Source organism: Excalfactoria chinensis, chromosome 2, assembly GCF_039878825.1.
Source record: "Excalfactoria chinensis isolate bCotChi1 chromosome 2, bCotChi1.hap2, whole genome shotgun sequence".
Lineage (NCBI taxonomy): Eukaryota > Metazoa > Chordata > Aves > Galliformes > Phasianidae > Excalfactoria > Excalfactoria chinensis.
Genome location: NC_092826.1, coordinates 116,959,455 through 116,980,634, shown reverse-complemented (window position 1 = coordinate 116,980,634; position 21,180 = coordinate 116,959,455). Strand labels below are relative to the sequence as shown.

Genomic DNA, 21,180 nt, shown 5'->3' with positions numbered 1-21,180 from the left:
ATGGCAGGCCTTGAGAAATATAGGTCAATATGTTTAATGTTTGACCCTTAACAGTCCAGAGATTTAGGTAATTCTGAATTTGAGAGCAATCGGACTTCAAAATCTTTTTAAGACAAGATGGAGTAATTCTCTCATATTTTACCACCTCCATTCAGTCTGATCTCTACCATATTGTGTCCCAAGTTGAGAGGTGCTTTATGCACAAAGCAAGGAGGCTTGCATCTGTAAGCAAAGACTGCCAGATCTGTTGTGGCAGCTCCTGTTACTTTAGACGTGCAAATCGGCTGAATCCATTAGAGATCACTAAGCAGACCGGACTATTGCCATAGTTCATTGACTCCACAGTCACCCACACCACGCAGCGCGGGGCAGGCACAGCCCAACCTCGCTCCGCACACTGTTGCGGCCCCACTGCTCATGCGTACAAGACGGCGCAGGCGCGGAGCCGCCCGGTCGCGCCCCCCCCACTCCAAGATGGTGGCGCCCAGAGTGGGAGGCTGCGGCTGAGGGCGCGCAGGTAACTGTCCCCCGCCTCCCACCAGCAGCACGTCTCCAGCCTCCGCCCGGCCCTATCCGCGCTTCAGTCGCCCTCTCCCTCAGCTTCCCCGCTGCCTTGCCCGTTCTCCCAGGCTCTCTTGCCTTTGTGCTGTAGCATCATTGCGATGCAGAGTCTCGAGCCGCGTTCCTTCGCGTTCTATTAGTCCATCCTCATGCTCTTTTGAAGCTGCTAGGAATAATAAAGAAATAATACAAATTACAGTAAAGTAGGCAAGTGCTAAAAAGTCCTTGCTGATTTTGTGTTGCATGTATAAGTGTGACTGTGGAGGAAGGAAATGGAGTGGCTTCTGAGTAACTCACACACAACTGTACTTGGAATCCGGAGTCCAGTTCTGTATTGGTTATTACAACTGAGAATCATTGTAGAGATTTAGCAAGGAAAAGGTTCAAGGCACTGCTGTAACTTGTGTATTTGAAAGAGACTGCTAGTTAAGAAGCAGAGAACAGTGGAGGCAGGCAGTGAGGTGGATAGGGAAGTCATGTGTATGCATATATGTGATGTACAGTAAAGAAGTATAACATGTAATGGGGAGGGGGGATATGAAAGTTGGTTTATTTGTGGTGGTTTTATTTAATGCCGTATTTTCTACAGTAGAAAATAAAAATCTGATAAAATCAGTAAGTGTATAAGAATTAAATGTTTTCTGTCAGAAATAGGGAAGCCAGCAGGGGTAGGGGAATGATCACCCCTCTGTACTCTGCATGAGTGATGCTACACCTTGAATACTGTGTTCAGTTTTGGGCCCCTGACTACAAGAATAACATCAGGGCCCTGGACCATGTCCTGAGGATGGTTACACATTGGAACAGGTTGTCCAGGGAGATGCAGTCACTGTCCCTTGTGGCGTTCAAAACCTGCATCAATGCAGCACTGAGGGATATGGTCAGAGGGCGCGTTGGGGCTGGGTTGGCAGTTGGACTAGATGATCTTAGGGGACTTCTCCAGCCTTAGTGATTTTATGACTCTGTATCTTATTGAGACCAATCATGAGTTTGAACACTACTTGATCTTATTCACATCTGCACCGTTTTTATTTTGGAACACTCATTCCGAAGCACGTGAGGAGTTCTTTTAATTGGGTTTTCATTAGGTGAAGAGTAGATCTCTCCAGAACCAGTCTTTCTTACCTTATTAAATCAGACCTGTTCTGAATTGTATAAGTTTCCAAAGTAGTTCTAGCTGGAAGCTATACTGACAAAGAAGCCCTTAGCACGATACTTAATTTAGAATACCTAGCTGAAATCTACTAATTATAGTAATCCTCCCCCATATCTTATCCTTGATGACAAATTCAGGAGTTTTACAGAATAATTTCATCCAACTTCCTCTTCTCCCTATATATTCATTCTAAATGGTTACTAACACCGTTAGCCCACTTCTGTTCAGTCAGCTGAGTTCCTTGGGTCTTCAGTGACTAATGCTGTTTTTATGGGAGTTGGAATGCTAGAGAAGAAATCTATCATAACACTGTTGTTCTATGCAAGGGCCACAGTTTGTTCTTAGATAGAACATAAATGCTTGTATGATTTAAATGCATGGGAACAAAATGCAAATAGAAAACAGCAAAATAATCTAAGTTGAGCAAAAACATGTTTCAGAGCTACCAAATTTCTGTATCATCCTAATAACCTCTGAAATACTGCTCTGTGCTGGAGACCAAACTATGTCTTTTTCTCTTTTTCAGAATGGACACCGTAGCACTAAGAATGCAGTCGGTTTGTCAGAGACTCGGTGCCTGTTCCATGTGTTTGAACAGACAACTGAATGGCTTCTTGGCTCTCATTAAATGGCAGAAGAGTCCAGTCCCTGCTTATGTCAGAACTATTTACAGCGAGACGGGGAGATGGGAGAAAAACTATGGGCAGGAGACAAGGAGAAGAGTGGAAAATTGGTGGTTCCCGAGAGTAAAGGAGCAGTTCTGCAGAATTTCAGAAACAGATGTAAGCATTGTGAGAAATGTGGGAGTTATGTTTGATATTTTTGTTTTCTTAAAGTGAAATTAATTCCGAAGTATTTAATGCAATTAGCTTACAATGATGAGGTGTATATTGTAGTTGAGAGGGGAATATTTTTATGTAATAGTAGACTATTAAAAGCGAACACTGCAGTAGGTGGGGAAAAAAAAAGGAAGAACACAATGTTCAGCGGACTGTGAGCTTGGAAACGTAAAGAGTGTTTACTCGGTTATTTCTTCCAATTTTGTATTGCATTCAGGAATTATTTAAAGTATCAAAAGAAACATCTTTAACTTTCATAACTTTTTGAAGTAATGTTCTCTATGGTTGTGACAGAAGCTACTATATTAGGCACTGTGGTCTTTGTTGCAGGAAGTTGTTTGTTTTTTTTAAACAATATGTTCTGTTTTGCAGTGAGTTAGGAATAATGAGTAACATACAGACAAAAACATTCCCATGCAATGAAAGATGTCAAAAACAGCTGTAGCTTCTGTATCTGACTCTCTGATTTCTCATTTATGCTCAGTCACATAGACATCAGAACTTATTTTTGGCCCCTTCTTGTCTGCATGTTCTTCTCTCTTAAAATGTGCCCCGTCTCCAGCAAAAATAAATAAATCAATGCTATCCAACCATGAAAGACAGGAAGGGGGCTCTCTGATGAAGAAAACTGAGATGAAAATAGTGGGTTTGTGTATATCTAGGAAGGGAAGGCATTAACTTAAGTCATTTTCCTTTTAATATGTAATAAGACACATATATGTAAGATAGCTCATACATATAATACATATGCTAAGTTCTGAATGGCATTGTAAAGTATATATTTGTTTTGTCCTCACCATTAAAGGAGAAAATCTCTTATTAAGAGGCAGTATGATAAATGTATTGTACAGTTATAAATAGTAAATCCCCACCTTCTTTTTTTGTTGTTTGCATTGTTGTTAAAAGCAAAATAATGTGATACCTTATCAAGCATGTATTGAAGATAAATTCAGTGGCAATCAAAACATTTTTAGAAATAATTTATGGGAGATGCAGTGTTTGATATCCTCTGTAACTTCTGTAAGTTTATTAAAACCTAGTTAAATTAAGTTTCAGGGTACTACTTTAAGACTAATTGTATCTGAGTGTAAGAGTAAAGCTGAGGAGTTTGACTTCAATGGATGTTTGTGCCATTACAAGTGAGTTTACAAGATTACAAGTTTCTCAGTATGTTTCACAAACTTGGCCATCTGGGAGCTCCATATTGATTGTAAATACAATTCAAAACACTTATCAAAACTTTAGAGAATTGCTTTGACTATCATTTTCTTTAATTGATGGGAATCATTAGGAGTATGCAGGTAATGCCATACAGCTGCTATGGTACAGAATGGTGATTTGTTAAGCTGCTGTCAGTGTTGAGTAAAAGTTTATTAAAGATGCGATTTTTCAAGTACCATATAACTATCAGTGTAAACTGATGAGGTGACTGCAAGCTCTGGTAAAACATCTCTGTTTGCAGGCCCAAAGAATATGATTGTAGGACTTTCATTAAGGATCTGAATTTTGTTTCTTTTCACGGTAGTTTGTAGTTTGTAATCTACATGTGTATTTATTCCAGGGAAATGCTAACTTGTGGTTAAAACTTTCTAATAATTCCTTTCTAGAAATCAAGACCAAAATTTTATGTGCTTTCTATGTTCCCATATCCTTCTGGAAAACTTCACATGGGTCATGTTCGTGTCTACACCATCAGTGATACTGTTGCCCGGTTCCAGAAAATGAGAGGGATGCAGGTAAGAAAGGTTCTACAGTAGGGTTGTTTTTTTTGTTTCCTATTTGTTTGTTTTCTGTTTAATTTTGTTTTATGAATGTGTTAATATAACTGGACAGGAAGTTAGTATTTTCCAAAGTCTACAAAGGTGAAGACTTAGTTGGAATATATACTACAAATGCGTAGGTAATGACATTTGGACTTCTGAATATTGAGATTCGAGGCTTTTTAAAAATGTGATCTTCAGAGCTCACTGTTGCTAACTGATCTTTAGAAACTAACAGTGTAGTTAATGCCGTTATCTGTTAGTGGATGGCACAATGTTGGTGAGAAGTGTGGGGCACACAGTTTCTATGAGAGAAGACTGAAGGCCTGAGAAAAAGTTCATGTCCTGTAGCTGACAACATAAAACTGAGAAGCCTCAGAAGCCAACACCATTTGTGACTCCCCCCATTCCTCCCTCCCTCCCTTTTCTCTGAGCAGTGAGTGGAAAGTGTAGTTGGGAGCTTGGTCCCTGCAGCCTATGGATGGGATTTGAATGTTCTTGGTAGAATTGAGTCCTGAGCGACAAACATGTTAAGGGGAGAGAAAACATTTGGTAGGGGGTATTTGTTAAGAATATGGGAAAGAGGAACGTGGAAAGGGAATACTATGTTTTGGAGTAGGGAGAAAAACAATAGAAATCACTTTAGGCAAAAACATAACTCTCAGAGAGGAATGCATTAGAGAGAAGATCAGTAAAAATGGAATTGGAACCTCAGAGTGCAAATGAAGGTGAAATGGAGAAATAAATGTTGATTGTTGGCTGTGGTATTAAGTGCAGTCTCCTTGCTAGAAATAATGCAGAGATGCATGGATTTATTACAGTCCATGAGACTCTAGAGGTGTTGTCACTGAATTAGTCAGTGTGTTGCCTTTCCAGATACTGTTAATTTGATGCCAATGATGGAACTACCGTGCACTGAATATGTCCTGTTTTACAGGAATGCGTTCTCATGCTTTAAATTATGAGAAAAAGGAATAAATAACACAGACTTTTAAAGAGGAAAAAAAAAAAGACAGTAACGACCAGTGTCTCTTTTAATAACAATCTGACCTGACTTCTCTGAATGACTAGAATTCAGATCTCTTTTTAAAAAAAAATAGCCAACTGGAAGCCTGATGAGACCTTAGATCAGGACCACTGGACATGGCATTTCAGAACACAGGTTGTCTCTTAGCAGTAATGGCAGAGATATCGGCTAATTTTCTGCTCAGGAAATGAGAACGTCCTTCCCCTTGTTCTAGCTAAAGTAAAGAAAATTACTTAAGCCTATTAGAGTGTCTGTAGAACATGTTGAATTTCTATTAGAAGTTCTATCTTCCATTGAGTTAACTACTTGGAGTATTGGTTTGTGATTGTCTGCCCTCTATGACCTAGAGGTGGGCAGACAAGCAATACAGCCCTCAGGTACTATCAGGAAGCATTTAAGGTCTCTCAGATCATTTCAGAGTATGCTGGACTAAGAGCCGTTGTGCTGGTGGTGCACATTAACTTGCTCAGCCTTCTACTTAGCCTAAAAACTTGTTTTTTCAGAAAAAAAAATGATTAGTCACACTAATTTCTCCATCAGTTAAATTTAGTCTTTGTAACTTATTTTCTTCACACTGTTGTTTTATCAGCCTTTAGGTGTTTTCACTGGATGCTTTCGCAGTTATCCAATCTATTATTTCCATTGTGATGGTTATGGGCTGTGACGTGGTTTTCTTATCAGATACAAAATGCAATATGCCCAATAAAAATAGCTTTCCCTGTGGTCAGTGAATTACTGAAATTCTTCTGTGCACAAAAAGAAAGCTTCAAAATGACAAACACTATATTTTATTAATATTATTATTTTTTAAGTAATTGTATTTATGTTTTTTAATTGCTGGAAATTCAGCATTAATATTGCATATTTGAAAGTTCAGTGACTGCTGATGTTTACATAGCAAATGTTTGTTATAGAGTGAAGAGTGATGAGCAGTCAGTATGAAAAACATAGGTGGAAGCATTCAGACTTACAGTGCCCAAGAGACTTCATGCAGGAGCTGTAAACAGTAAAGGTTACTTAGCATGAATGCAGTGAGCCACACTCTCTCCAAAAAATAACTTGTATTATTTTGATTTACAATTTCATATCTGCTAATAAACAAATATGGAGCTAAAATATGATTTTCTTTTCTCTGTGAGCATACGTGTGTATTGTGAATTCAAATGCAAGGGTTTTGTAAGAAGCTAAGAGAGTTCTTATTCATTTGTTGAGAGTGCCAAGTACAAATTATAGATAGTCATGGTGATTTTCACCATGGCTGATATTTCCAGTCAGCCACTGCTCAGGGAAAAAGTATTTACCATTACTTTATCATGCTATCATTATCATGTCTTTGATAAATTCCAAAGTGGATAATTTTTGCCTCTCAGAGGATTGAAGATAATTCTCTTAGCAATCAGTAAGCAGAGTGATTCAGCTCAATAGTTCCTGTGATATCTTTTTAATAAAATTCTGAATTGAAATTGATACCACCGTGAGGCTCTCGTATGAGTGGTACAGAAATGAGTGGCTGTTGGACAGTAATGGTGAAATTCTGGTTCATTGTGATTGGATTTTGTCATTTATGCTCAGACTGCTCCTGATAGATGAGACTGGAATATCTTCAGTAATATTTCTACAATATCCCCAAGTGACATAAGGAACATTTTCTTTTTATCTAGAACATCTTTTTTAAAAAATATATATTATTATTTTTTAATTGGATGTATTTTCATTAGTTGTTTTGCTTTCCAGCAGTGAATCTTAATACTTTTGAAATGGAAAAAAGTGAACGGAGAAGCAAGTTTAATTAAAACTTCATAATGAATTCATCAGTAGGATATGCTGTTTCAATACATTCCTACTTTCCAGTCAACATTAGCTGGTATTCTACACAACTTTTTGTGTGTGTAAAGTTGGCGTGGCCATTGGTGAAATTATTGTCTGTGCTACAAATCACGTGGAAAATATAACAGGTATCCTATGTGAATTGAGCCTTATTGAAGTTTAACAAATACCAAAGGTGTTAATTAGCTCACTCTATTACATTTTGAAAGAAAGAGGGAGAAAATGAGATGCTATCTTAAATGCAATTAAATTAGACGAGAATGTGAGAGATTACAGAGGAGAGAGACACCTTTGTTTTCTAAATGTTAGCGACAGTGTGTGGACATGGAATGAGTTTTTGTATTTTGTATCTTGTGGGAATGAGAAATAAATGAGAGCGTTATGTAAGCGGCATTACTGAGTTTTGATTAAAATCTGTGTGGGTTGATTATTTTTTAATTTTAAAGTGCTTTATCAAAATGCTGCATCACTGAAATATTTCTTGCTAGACTGTGCTCACTACTCAGATTCATTATTTTAATCTGTTTCCAGGTTTTCCCTGTCTCTTTGTTCTTCTTTGTGGTAGTGGTGGTTTAGGCTGTTGTCATCAAAGAGTCATAGAATCATTTGAGTTGGAAGGGACCTTTAAATATCAGGTTGCTCAGAGGCTGGTCCAGCATGAACTTCAATGTCTCCAGGTATGGGACATCCACCAGCTCTCTGGGCAGCCTGTTCCTGTGCTTCACTACCCATATTGTAAAATAATCTTCCTTTATATCCAGTAAAGGATATAAATCTTATATCTTTGGATATAAATATCCAAATCTTCCCTCTGTCTCTCCTGTACTGAGGACTCTGCATCTGGATGCAGTACTCCAGATGAGGCTTCACCAGCACAGAGCAGAGGGGCAGGATCACCTCCCTTGCCCTGCTGGCTACACATCTTTGGATGCAGCCTAGGTTACGGCTGGCTTTCTGGGCTTTGAGGGCACATTGATGTCTTATATCCATCTTGGCATCCACCAGTACACCCAGAACCTTTCTGTCAGGGCTGTGCTCCATCCTTACATCCCCCAGTTTGTACTGATAGTGGGGGTTGCTGTGACCCAGGTGCATAATTTTGCACTTGGAAGTGTTGAACCTCATGAGGTTCTCTTGTGCCCACTGCTCCAGCCTGTCTTGGTCCTTCTGGACGGCATCCTGTTCCTCACGTGTGTCGACTGCCCCCACAGCTTGGTGTCATCTGCTGACACTTGCGGGTGCTCTCAGTTCCTCTGTTGATATCATTGATGTAGGTATTACAGAGCACCAATTCTCAAACTGACCCTTGAGGGACACTGCTTGTCGCTGGTCTCCATCCAGACATTTAGCCATTGACCACCACTCTCTGGGTAGGCAGTGTTTACTACCTAGTGCAGTTAAAAGTCAACCTAGGCTGCATTCAGATAAAGGTCTCGATTGTATAGATTTACAGGTTATTCCACCTGTTCAGTGCAGCCTTACTTTAGACAGCCAGTAGAAGGTTCAGCTGTGCTGTCCTTTGCCCTCACATCCTTCCTGTCTCACTAGTGTGTGCACATTTGTGAGATCGAGTGCAGGGAGAATGGCAAAAAGTTACCACTGAAGCCAGGGGCAGTTTCTGGAAGATGGAACTTGCAGCCATGGATCATCTATTTAATCAGTGTTTGGAATTAGTTTGCATCAGTTGTGTCAGGGCACTGTAACTAGAGGCTTGTGTGCAGGCTTTGTTATATTGATGCACGTAGTTAGCAGGCCTTTTCATTTTTGCTTGTCTTCTCTGATCACATACTCTTAGTAAATATATCCATTTACAGACATTTTTGATGCTACTTGTGCTTGTTTTCCTAGAATTTTGAATGCATCAATCTAGATTTAAGAAAGATGTATCAGCTCTCTGCTCGTAGCATTCGGACACACTGAGCACTTCAGGGAAGCAGACAGGTTCCTTGTTTCTTTACAAACACTAAGAACAATTCACTGCTTGGTTTTACCTAGATATTCTGATGGAAGCATAGAACTGAGTGTTAAAAGATCATTGTCATCATTGTGTTACATCGTGCTTACTGATCTCACCCACTAGTGTCAGTGTGATAGGCTGGCTGTCATGGCAGATGGAAATCTTCTGAGAGGAAGAGCTGAGATCTCAGAGTGGAAGTTAACTGTCTCTTCTTCTGCTTACTCCAACAGTCATATTGAGAGCTCCGGCCATCATTAATGGCAGATTTCTGGCTGTTCTTCTAATGATCTTTACTCCTTTGCTACAACCCAATATGAATTCAGACTCTTTGGGTTTAGGTGTTTCAAGATGCAGCTGTTTTCTTTTTTAATAACCTGCTTGTGGAAAGTTTTCTCTTTGCCCATATATCACTTCATGTAGAGCGTTGAGTGGCAGAAAATACACAATCCTGCCTGATCATGTGAGCACCTGAGGATCTTAGGGGATATCACTGGTGTGAAAAACTAAACTGGTGCTTTAAACCAGACAGAGTGTAACTGCTACTCTGCAAACCTACCAGCGCCTGCTCCCTCAGAGGAAGGATTCATGCAAGGAAGGGGTGACTGCAGAAACACAGCTGGCTGTGGGGGCAGCACTGGCTTCTGCTGTCTTAAAATGGCTGTAGGGCTGTAATCTGCCTTCCTTTACCTGCTACTGACATCTTCAGATTATGCAGGCTTCTCTCCTACAAGATAGGTTCATTATTTGTCTTTCTTTTTTCCAAGTGATTTGGAGAAGATCCTGTCTGTATGGGAGAAGTGATGCTTGGAAGAACGGTCACTCCAGTGAGCAGAATTGATCCTGTGATTGCATAAAGTTTAAAGGCCACTGTCAGAAGCAATCAAGTCAGCTTTAAGAAAGTTGATGACTCTTTTTTTCCTTTCTTTCTGCTCATCTGTAATGTTAGAAGGAGCAGCCATGTTTTCTGCTAGTTAGAACCTTTGACCAAGCCCTGGAGAGCTTTAAGGAATATCCTTTGGTCTTCCAGATTGCTTTGTTCCTATTTTTATTTTGTTTTGAGCAGGGGAATTGAACTGTTCCTTTATTCTTTGTGCCAAGTTTTGACAGGTTAGTAGTGTATTTTTTTTCTTCTCTTCCATGTCTCTTGAGATTTTTTGTGTTTGTCAGAGCAATATAGTTTATCTCAGCCTTGTTTTGTGTTGGCTAAGTCAATTTAAGACATAATGCCAAGTGCTGCATGAAGACTGTGGCATTTTAGCTGTAGATGGGTAACACGCTTTGCAGCCAGAAGAAGCTGACCTATTGTTTAGACAATTGCATTTCACAGACCTTTCACATCCATTCACGGTACAGAAGTAAAAGAGACAATGAACTTGAAATCATTTTCTAAACCACCGTGCATGTTACATTCATCTCTATAGCAACTATATAAATAGATCTATCCTGGAGATTAATTTGAGGATATTTTTAATCTCTTTAAATTCAGGTTTCTTCCTGAAACTTGAAGTAGTGTATTTCTTCAGCCCTTCAACTCGAGGAATGCTATTGGTTGTTAAATTGAACTGTATTTGACTGTGATAAGTGAATGCACCATGTGATATTTTTAATACACACGGTAGAATCGGGAAGATCTGTGTGAGCAGATAAGTCCTGCTATCGCTGATCTCCTGCTAGCACTGATGGTACAGGGGATAAAATGTCTGCATGCTGGCTGTCTGCATCAGTCAGCCTGTTCAAGGAGTCTGCAACCAGGAGTGAAGCTGTCATTTCTTCATCCTTTTGCTCGTGAGCATGAGAAATGGCTTTGTTATGCCTTGGTTTTGGCTATCCATCTGTACCCAGGAGATATTCCAAAGCCAGATTTTACAAACATTTGCCATGAGTAATTGTTGTTTTAATCTCACTTAATGTGCATCAGTAAAAGAAAATATTTCTGGGGATGCATCTGCGTATTCAGCTAAAGAAATGGGGCTTAGAAAAGAGGAAATCTGTATACTACATGGAAAAATACCTGGTTTGGGTGATCATTTCTGTCCTTAGCCGGCTGGTCAGCACTAGTAACAGTCAAACTGAGCTATGCAAAGTAATATTTTACTATGTCCTTACAAAACTGTTGAGATTTGTAGTTTCTGTAAAGTTTACCCTTTTTTTTTTCCCCTTCTCTTTTATACTAGTGGCTTTGTTTATGGTGGGGGTATGGAAGGGGGGAGTGCTGTGGGCAGGTGTGCATCAGCAGGGCACCTCAAGTAGCTTAGGCTCCAAATGAGATGTTTCCACTGAATGTTTATAATGTGAGGAGGTGAGAAGTTCAAATCCAAGTCTGACATTTTCTGACGTTGTAATGTGAGGAATAATCTCTCTGATAAAGGGGACATTTCTAAGACATTTTAGCATTTCAATTTCTATTAGAGTTTTACACCAAAATTGTGGTTTGTATAGACACTTAATGTACTGGCATGAGAGGTGGCTGATCACAGGTTAATACCTCTTTTATTGCTGCACCGTCTGCTTAATCATACGCAGCAGGTTTAGTTTAAGCTCAGCATTAAAAATTAGAATGCTTAGGAGTCACATCTGTTAAAATATTTTGCTGTTACACTCAGTGGATGCCAAAGGCACCTTTATAAACGTGTCTATAAAATATGCTTTATGAAAGAATCAGTTGAAGTCAGAGGTTTAGAAGGATGTGGCAAATAAATAAAAGTAGTTCAAACCAGAAACAAAAAGAGATTCTATACATCAGTAATAAATAGTTTTGTTGGTTTTTTTTTGTATAGAGTTAGCTTATAAGATTAATATTGCTGGGCTTGCTTTCTCATTGCTTTTTGTTTACATGCTATTAAAGAACAAGTTCTTTATGTAAGTATGTACTTAAGGGGTATTATAAAGCTTGTATAACTATAATCATATTGGTTGAATTTATTGCGCATTTGTAGGTATAATAAACGGGACTGGCTTTTACCTAACATGTGAGTGTATCTAATGATAGTAGATTAAACATTGACCATGCTTCTCCTAGTTCTTAAAGAGGCTTTTTAAATATTTACTTTTTTTGCTAGATAAGTTGTGTTTCTAAATAATTCTCACATTAGCAGGAAAGATATGTATTTCAACAAAAATTATGCTCTCTCTATATATATCTATTAAACATTTTTTAACCTTTATTTACTTGAAGTCCTGAAATACATTGTGTCAATCTGTAGTCTGTATTTACAACAGATTTTTTTAGGTAAAACTTGACCAAAATATTTTTCCTCATCATCTCGCTTTTATCTGACAGACTTAAGGTTATAATAGAACATGTTGTATTTTTTTTTTTCTCTTCAGCAAAAGGAAAAGCAATTAGTAGTCTGTACATCACATATAGTTATAAAACCCTTGGTTCAAATAATTTTGCTTGCTTTCTTGTTTTCTGTAGGGTGAATATTTGATTCTGCTTAGCTGTAACATCCACTGCTAATTTTGACCACCACACAAATTACAAAGGCTTGATTTTTGTCACTGCCAACTCAGTATTGAAATAGTCTTGAGGATTTATTGCATAATGCCGTGAGCTCCCTCTAACACCATATTGTTGATAGCCAGTTTGTTTCATATTCATCTCTTAAAACAGACGTAGCCCTCGTGGGCATGCTTTGAAGAAGTTCACTTCAGATAAAGCAGTGCTAGAATGCAAACCACGGTTGGTTATTTTGAGGCTTGTGTGTGTTGCTAATGTCATTCCAGAAAGTTGCATAAGATTGTGTCTTTCATTTTTTGCTGGCAGGTGCTAAATCCAATGGGATGGGACGCATTTGGTTTACCAGCTGAAAATGCAGCAATTGAGCATGGTCTTCACCCTGCAAGCTGGACACAAAGGTGATTTTTAATGAATATTGGTAGTGTAAATGTACTGTGGAGCCCAGAAAGTAACAAAACAGTGTAGAAGAAATGCAATATAGGAAGAAGGCTAATTTGCTGCTGTTTTGTAGAACTGTGCAGGTGACTCAATTTCAAAAGCTTGATGTGTCAAGATGATTTTCAGGGCTTCCTTCTCAATTACTTGTAAACAGCTAGGATATTGAAGAAGTGACATTTCCCAAATGTCTAAAGCGGTGAATAAGAAATAAATCAGAATTCTGTTAAAGTGAGATAAATTTTAGTATAGAATACACAGTTGCGAATGAGCTACGTGGTTAGGTTTACTGGCAGTTTTCAGTAGTGTGAGAAAAAAGTTAATTTTCTCATTGGAGACGGAGTCTCTAAAAGTGATAAGCAGCCATTATTGCTGAGAAATTTTGAGGAAATTTTGTGCTTTAGACCTCAAGATTGTTGTGCGAGACAAAGAAACTGGTTTTCAAAGTGAAGTTGTTTGTTGTGCTGAAGCTGTGGTATCTTTTTGGACCTCGTTGTGGCTTATCCCTGCACACAGCCAAGCACCACACAGCTGTTTGCTCATTCTGTATCCCCCTCACTCCCAAGCTGGTTGGAGCGAAAACTGGAAGGATCCAGAACTTGAGGGTTGAGATAAAAACAATTTAGCAAGGAGGGAAAGAAAAGAACAAAGAGAGCAAAGAAAGCAATGACATGCAGTGCAATTCCGTACCACCAGACCAGCCCAAGCAGCAGCAGCCCATGCCAACCAAGTCCCCTCTGTTTTGTTATTCAGCTCAACACCACCAGAGTATGGGACATCCCTTTGACCTGTCTGGGTGGGCCGTGCTGGCTGTGTCTCTTCCAGCTCCTTGTGCATCCCCAGCCCCTCACTGGCAGGGCAGTGCAGGAAGGAAGCACTTTGACTTAGTGCAAGTGCTGCTCAGCAATGACTAAAATGTCACATTATCAATATTATTCTTGTCCTAAATTCAAAACACAGCACCATACCAGCTTCTAGGAAGAGAGTTAACTCTACCCTAACCCAGAACTGACCTTGAGATAATGCTTTTTCTGTTAAGGTCTTGCATGCTTCTGGTTCTTGGTTAAGATCATTTGCTACTTTTCCTACTGAAATATGGTGGCATCTGAATTTGCTTAAGGAAAATGCATGTAATGCAGTGCATGTAAATTTTTTGTCATTTGTGCTCTATTCTCTAAATTTTCTTCTTGTTGGCTTGGTCTGAAAATATTCATTACCAGCAAAGAGAGAAAGAAAGAAAATGAAAATCAAACCACCCAAACTACTTTTTTAGTTTTTTTGAGCAAGCCTGGAAAGCCACTGTGCACAGTGTGTTGTGTGACATCAGTTATACCGTATGTGAAGTTAGCAAAAAGGAATTCACAAACCTGCAGCTATGTGGAAACATTGCCTGGACTCTCAGCAAAAAATTCTGCTATGAGTGTGTCTTGCTTTGGACAAATACACTGCTTTTGTTACAGGAGCTTGTTATTTTTCTGAAGAATGTGGTGGGTAAGCTGGTGATTTCTGTCTTCTTTTATCAAGCCCGCTGTAGCTAAGCTGCAATTTTTATTAATTTTTTTAGATCCGCATATCTGTTATATCCAAATGGCTCATTTTTAACTCTATTATCTTGTCAGAGTCTTCACCAGAAAGAACATTACTGTGATCTGTATTTACATGTCAAACGAGGCACAAAGATTGAAGGTTGTAGTCCGGAGGGAACTAGGCTGAGGAGTACTTGTTGACTACAAAAGGGTCAGGGTTTTCTCCTCACTGCCACGTGCTCCCTTCTCACCTGTTTCAGTAGCTTTGGTACTCAGGACATCTTGTTGAACTGGCTCAGAAGAAAGCCATTCTCCTGGTTAAGTGAGCTGAATGAGCTCAACAGAAAAATGGTGAGCCTGTGGGGCAGTAACTGGGCAATAGAAAGCTGGCCTGTCAGCTCAACTTGCCTCATCCAAGAAGGATCATACGGAAACATGTGGCAGGGTACTGTTTGAGCTGACCCTCTGTTATTTTTTCTCTTTTATTGTTGTTCCGTACATTTAAACCAATTGGACTAGTCATTACATGTGCTAGATATTTCACATGGGAAGTAAAATTTTGCCTTTAAAGTTTAGTACTGGAAAGAATAGTTGTCTAAGAGTTAACTAGCAACATTATAGCAACAATTAAGACAAGTTAGCCCATCATCATTGGGACCAATTATAACATCCAAGCAAGACAATCATTTCTATAGCCTTTTTTTGGTGTGCGTCTGTGATTTTGCAAAGGAAGGAAATTGGTTCATAGTACAGGCAAGATAAATTCTGACCACTGAAGTCAGTGCATCCATTTTATCCACTGTCCCCTGTCCTAAATGTTTCTGAAGCCTGCAGCAGGGATAACAGATGTATGAGGAGCTGTAATATGGGACATGTTTTAGTTGTCCATGGAACAGAGACTGACACCCCTTTGAAAGGGGGAACATCATAAACATCTCAGCTTGCTTGATCCAGGAGTGAACAACTAAATTCAGATCATCGTCATGCTGTGAAGAGGTGACTTAAAAATGAGATCCAATTGACTATTACTCCTTATATTCTTGATGTTAGGGGAAAAAACTGATGAAGACAGAATTGCTTAAACGAAACCTAAAGAAGACCTTGTTGGCAAAAATCAGAGTAGAGACAGAAGCTTTGTGAGAATACCCTGGAATCTGATATTTTTAAGTAGGTGCAATTTGGGTGGGAATTTGCTATAAGCAGTATTACTGAAGGTACAATTTCTCCTATTGGAAGTTGTGACTGTAAGACTTACTTGTTTGCTTGTACTGATGTTATTCTTCTGGGAAACTTTTTTAGGTTTAAGTGGATCTCTGCACTACTAGCAATATCAGATGAAAGATATGTTGTACAGAAAGGAATTGTTGGGTATATCAGAAAACTGCACCCAAATATGTGCAGAATAATTGTATGCACTGCCATTGAAATGGAACCAGAATACATACCAGAATAGTCATTTTTAAAATTATTTAAGATAAGTATTCTGACAGTTTATTGTACTTGATTGGTAGTGAGATAATAGTGCGTAGATGTTAACTGGTACTTTTGATTTCTCAGAATTTTATAGGCACCTGATGTTAAATGCAGTCACATGATACGAATAATTGTATGTGAATACTTCTTTTTCTCTTTGCAGTAATATTCAACACATGAGGGAACAGTTTGATGCATTAGGTCTGTCTTTCACTTGGGAAAGGGTAAGATTTTCTTTACTAATGTCTGCTGTTTTGTTTTACTGTAAAATGGAATACTGAAAAGTCTGGAATTTTAAGATTTTAAACTTGACAACATAGAAGCCTTGAAAGTGACCAGTTTAGGTTGATGCTGTAAGCTGTAAAATTACATTTGATTGAAGTGGTAAGTAGACCGTCTATGGTACTTCTTATCGAACTTCTCCTACTTTCATTATAGTGATGTAATCTGTTCATCTCAAACTGTAGGAGAATCTTTCCTTTCTTTAAAGTGATTTCATTTTTACTTTGTGTTTACATTTGGATATTTCTCTGCTTTTTTGCTGCTTTCAGAGTAGCAATTTTCTTTGTTAGGAGTTTAGGTAATAGTCTAAATAGATGTTTCTGAAGCAGCATACATCTCTGTTAAGGTTTATACGTAATTTTTGGAGGAGTGCTTTTTTCATTGCATATGTTTTGTAATATAGTCAACAGTTTAAAGCTAGTGACTTGAAATGTGAATTTGGTTATGTTCTTTTAAACATGAAGGACAGTCCTGCATTATCACGGTTGTCCATATTATGACCACTTTGGAAACTAGAAATTCTATTTAAAACACTAATGCTTGAGAGTCAGATGTTCACCTTAAAAGCCTTACCAACACAACCAGACGTAGCTAATCTTGCTTTCAAGATAAAAATGAAAGAAATTAATTTTTGAAGCAATCATAGTAGGGTTATTGCATTAACTGGTGAATCAGCCACAGTCACTAACTTTATATTCTTAGCAATAATCGTTACTTATCACCTTAATATGATTCTGAATAGCCTGATGGAGATGCTAATCTTGAATTTTTATTACAGTTTTGTAGCTCTGAAAAGGAAAAGGATTAATTTTCTGGCAGTATGAGACCTGCCATCTGTTGTTGTTAATTGAGAAGGTGAAGTTGTTTTTTTCTTTTGTGTGTTTCTACATTAAAATCAAAAAATACTTTGTCATATCTTATATATGGCGAGATTCTCAGTAAGAGCCTTTTCATTAAGATTGTAGTTTTTGTGGAAACAAAAGTTGCTCTGAATTCTTTTCTGTGGCAGATTCACTTCATGCATTCTTGACAATTATTTTCTTAAATTTTAAAGTGTTATTATCTCGGAGGTTTTCTTTATGTGTGGTACAGCAATAGCACACAACAGTGAAGTCATGTGTGCATATCAGTATGCGCATATGGAACACACAGGAGCTGAATGTCATAGAGTGCCTTTCAAGAAAACTGGGGAAGTTCACGGGGGTGTGCAGACCTTTGTGTAACCTTTATGTTCTGAAGAAGAGATGGAGAACTGATAGTAATGAAAACCATGTCAGAAAGTATAAGTATACAAGGAAAGCTCATTTGTCATCCTCATGCCTGTTCTTTGAGACCTACCGCCACTTTCCTAGCAAACCGTGTTATACTTAATGAGCTTTCAGAAGCTTCTGAATATATTTGGAATGGGCATTATACTGTACAACTAAGTTCATTTTTAACAGTTGTATAAGTCAAATAATTCAGAATGCTCCAGAGGCACACAGTCTGTGTTTTTGAAAGAGGAGTTTTTAAAATAATGGATATATGTTCTTTGGAACACAATGACGTGTCCGTGTTTTTACTCCTTAAATAATTAAGTTTTATTTTACCTAGAAATCTTGCCTTATTAATTGCAGTGAAAGTGACCCGGATGGTAACCAGTAGAAAGAGTGAGATTAATCAATGCAAAAAATGTATGACACCTGAAATATATCTATTGTACATTGTATTATAGTATCCTATTATATTAAATGCACAGATGTTTGAGCTAGGTAAAAGAATGTCTTTGGGAAGGAATGGCTTAAGTTACAGCAGTATATCGTCCAGGCTGTTAAAGCCTGCTTCTCTGCAAGGCTAATTAGACTGAGCAGAGCATCTTACTGTCTCAGCTGTACTGCTGCTGGGCTAACTCAAGCATCTTTGCACAGCAATGCACCGTGCTGTGCAGGTACTTACCTTAAAAATCAGCTCCTTGAGGTAAGGAATATTTTCTTATTATTCTATACTTGTATGGCAGTAGATCAGTGGCTTGCTAAATACTGTGGCATTGTAAACAAACCCAGCAGTGTTAGTAACTCCTATGAAAAATGAAAAAAAAAACACCTTGTATATGAGTTAGTCTAATTAACCGAGACTGTTGTACAAAACAGGAGTTGGTTTTTAATCAAATTCCACTGGTCTTTTTCCAGTGTGCTCCTTCATTCTGTTAAAGCATAGTATCTACCAAGTGCCTGCTAGGGGAAACACGTTCTCTTACCTTAGTTCCCTATTTAAGTGTGGGGTGAATTGCCTTTATAAAGCACCGAAGTCTTGTAATAGCTGCCAAAGAATCCTGTATGGCCAGCTGAGGTAATGTGGGGAAAACTGAAGTACATCTTACCATTTTATAAATGTTATGGGGAAAAAAAGATGAGAGAAGAATGAAAAGTGCATTTGGAATATTCAGAGTGTGGAGCTGTGCTGAGGAAGCTGACTGCTTACAAAGTCATGTCTGGTGTTCAAGAAAGTTCTGTCTAGGAGTATGAAGCCTAGTTTTAATTTTTTTTGCTTGGTAAAATTACTGTGAGCAAATCCCTGCACTCCTGGATAATAGAAGTTTCCTGTTATCCATCTGTTTCTTTTCATTGTATCCTCTTAAACGTACTTTCTCGTTTTGATTTGTATGCCGTCACAGTCAGTGAAATTACTTAACCAGCAAAGCTCAGCAAAGACTGCATAAAAGCTAGTGAGATTATTTCAGAAAGCCAGGTTACAAAGGCACTTGGAAATTTTTCTACTAAACAGAAAATGTAAGCAAACTACAATGTAATTAAATGCATTAAAAAGCTCTGTCAGTACTTTGCTTTAGAGGAGGCTTGAATAATAATATTGCTCTGACATTATTTCCCTGAAATGTAGATATTTTAAGTGTGTCAGATAGTAATTTTTTTTGAAAACATTGTTATTCTGGAGGAAGATTAAAAAAAAAAAAAAAAAGCTAAGTAAGGGAAAGAACATCTATATTGTGAACCTACAGATCCAGGGTTAAAAAGATGCTGTTTAACGATGGAAAAGGTGTATTTGAAAGGCAGTAAAGCACTTGGAAAATAAAGACCATTTTTGTTTCATTTTTAAGTTAACAACAATTTTGTCTTTCCTGGTGATCAGATTTCCCCCGAATACCATCCCAGACAGCACTGCGAGCTGCCTGTCACTTCTGCTACAGATTATTTTCAGAAGAATCGTTAAGTGCGCTTTTTGGAGATTCCTATCTTCAGCACCGAGGGGTGGAGAGCGTATGACTTTCCCTTTCTTTTGCTCAGCAGTGCCATCAGGCTGAATGCACCTTAACCACTCATTCACCACTTTATCACTGTTTTATATAACTTTCTTCTAGAAGGTGGCTTGTACTGCCAGCATTTTTCAGTATGATTAATGCTGCCCTTCTGCACTGTGCATTTTAAAAGAAGAAGCTTTTGGTAAATTCTCATTGTTCAAACATTTTTCTGTTTTGTTTTGAAGTTGTCGTTCTGCCTGGGCATACACGCATAAAACTGTTACAGCAGACAGGGATTTAACTGTTAGATTTTCTTCTTATCCACCTCTCACCGATAATCAGTCACCCTACTTGTAATTGAATAGAAAAAGGCGTCATTGATATAAGGCTATTTTTTTTGCAGAAAATATGTTTGTTCTCTAAAATGTAAGTACTGCACAGTGTTTGTGGCCAATAATGCATGAAACTGAGGGCGTTTGACATACAAATATTCAAATGACTTTAGAAATGTCATTCAATCAAACTCTAAGCCTCCAAAAATTAAATAATTATACTTGCAGCTGGGTGATGTGTGCCCTTTATTACCAAAATGGAAAAATGGGGGATTAAAGATACTTAATCTTCCCAGATAAATCTTGAAAAAAATCCATTTCAGGTTTTTCTCCCTATTGTCTTTTTAGTCAAGTGTAACGTGTCTGTCTTCAGTACAGTGTAAGTACTAGAAACAAAATGATTAGTAATAAATGAGGAAATGAATTATCTCTGGTTCTGTGTTATCCCCCAAACAGGTGGATCTGACAGCAGATAAAAAGTTCTATGCAGTCTGTAAATATTATTTATATTAGAAAAACAATAGCTGTGGAAGTTGCTTGAAGATAGAACCTTTTTCTTTAGCTACAAAATAGGCAGTTGTAAATGTGGCAGATTTAAAACAAATAATGAATTTTAAGACAGGGCATTTGAACAATTTCATTAATGACAAAAATTTGCCATGCAGAACTTGTTTTTGTTTACTGAAGATTCTCTCCTGCTGGCTTTACCATTGTTTGACAGCTGCAGTTTTGTATCAGGTTTTTCATAGTGATTGATTCTTTCACCTTAACATGAACCAGGTGCTTATGGAGTTTCACTGCTGTCGCAGTAGAGTAGAGTAAGAATGCCAGATATCTGTACCTGAGGATGTATTTGCAAAAAGAAATATACCTTTGTATCTGCATGTTGGTACCAGCTTGTAACATTAACCCTTTCCTCACACTGTTTCTCTGGGACAGATTTCTGTGCTGAGGTAAAAAGGATTAAACAAGGCAGTTGTTGGTGCAGGGATAAGGGTCCTCCTCACTATAACTTGGCAATATCTGCTGTTCTTGGAACCACCTTTAAAGGTGGTTTGTTTTAATTGTGTAATTCATGTCGGAGGAAGAAGAAGTAAGAGTAAACAGTGGTGACGATCATATTTGGTGACAGCAGCAGATACTTATTTTAGCTGGGAACCTGACAGGAGGAAAAGAGAAAATGGGTGGGAAGGAGGGAGGAGATGCCATCACTCTTCGTGGTTTTGTGGTACATTCTCAGGTGCTGTGGTGATGGGTTGCCACTAAATTTGTCATGGATCTCTGAAGAGCACGTGCAATTGACAGCAGAG

The 21,180-nt window shown here is 38.3% G+C and overlaps 1 protein-coding gene across 2 annotated transcripts in view; it reads left to right on the top strand.

Moving 5' to 3' along the window:
* The first annotated feature begins 442 nt into the window (after positions 1-442).
* The window catches only part of LARS2 (leucyl-tRNA synthetase 2, mitochondrial), an 82,470-nt gene continuing 61,732 nt past the window's right edge, over positions 443-21,180 (top strand). For both annotated transcript variants that reach the window (XM_072330034.1, XM_072330033.1), the window contains exons 1-5: positions 443-517; positions 2,244-2,499; positions 4,164-4,292; positions 12,894-12,985; positions 16,185-16,245. In XM_072330034.1, coding sequence (XP_072186135.1) covers positions 2,245-2,499; positions 4,164-4,292; positions 12,894-12,985; positions 16,185-16,245 — 537 coding nt within the window. In that variant the 5' untranslated portion in view covers positions 443-517; position 2,244. The remainder of the gene's footprint in view (positions 518-2,243; positions 2,500-4,163; positions 4,293-12,893; positions 12,986-16,184; positions 16,246-21,180) is intronic.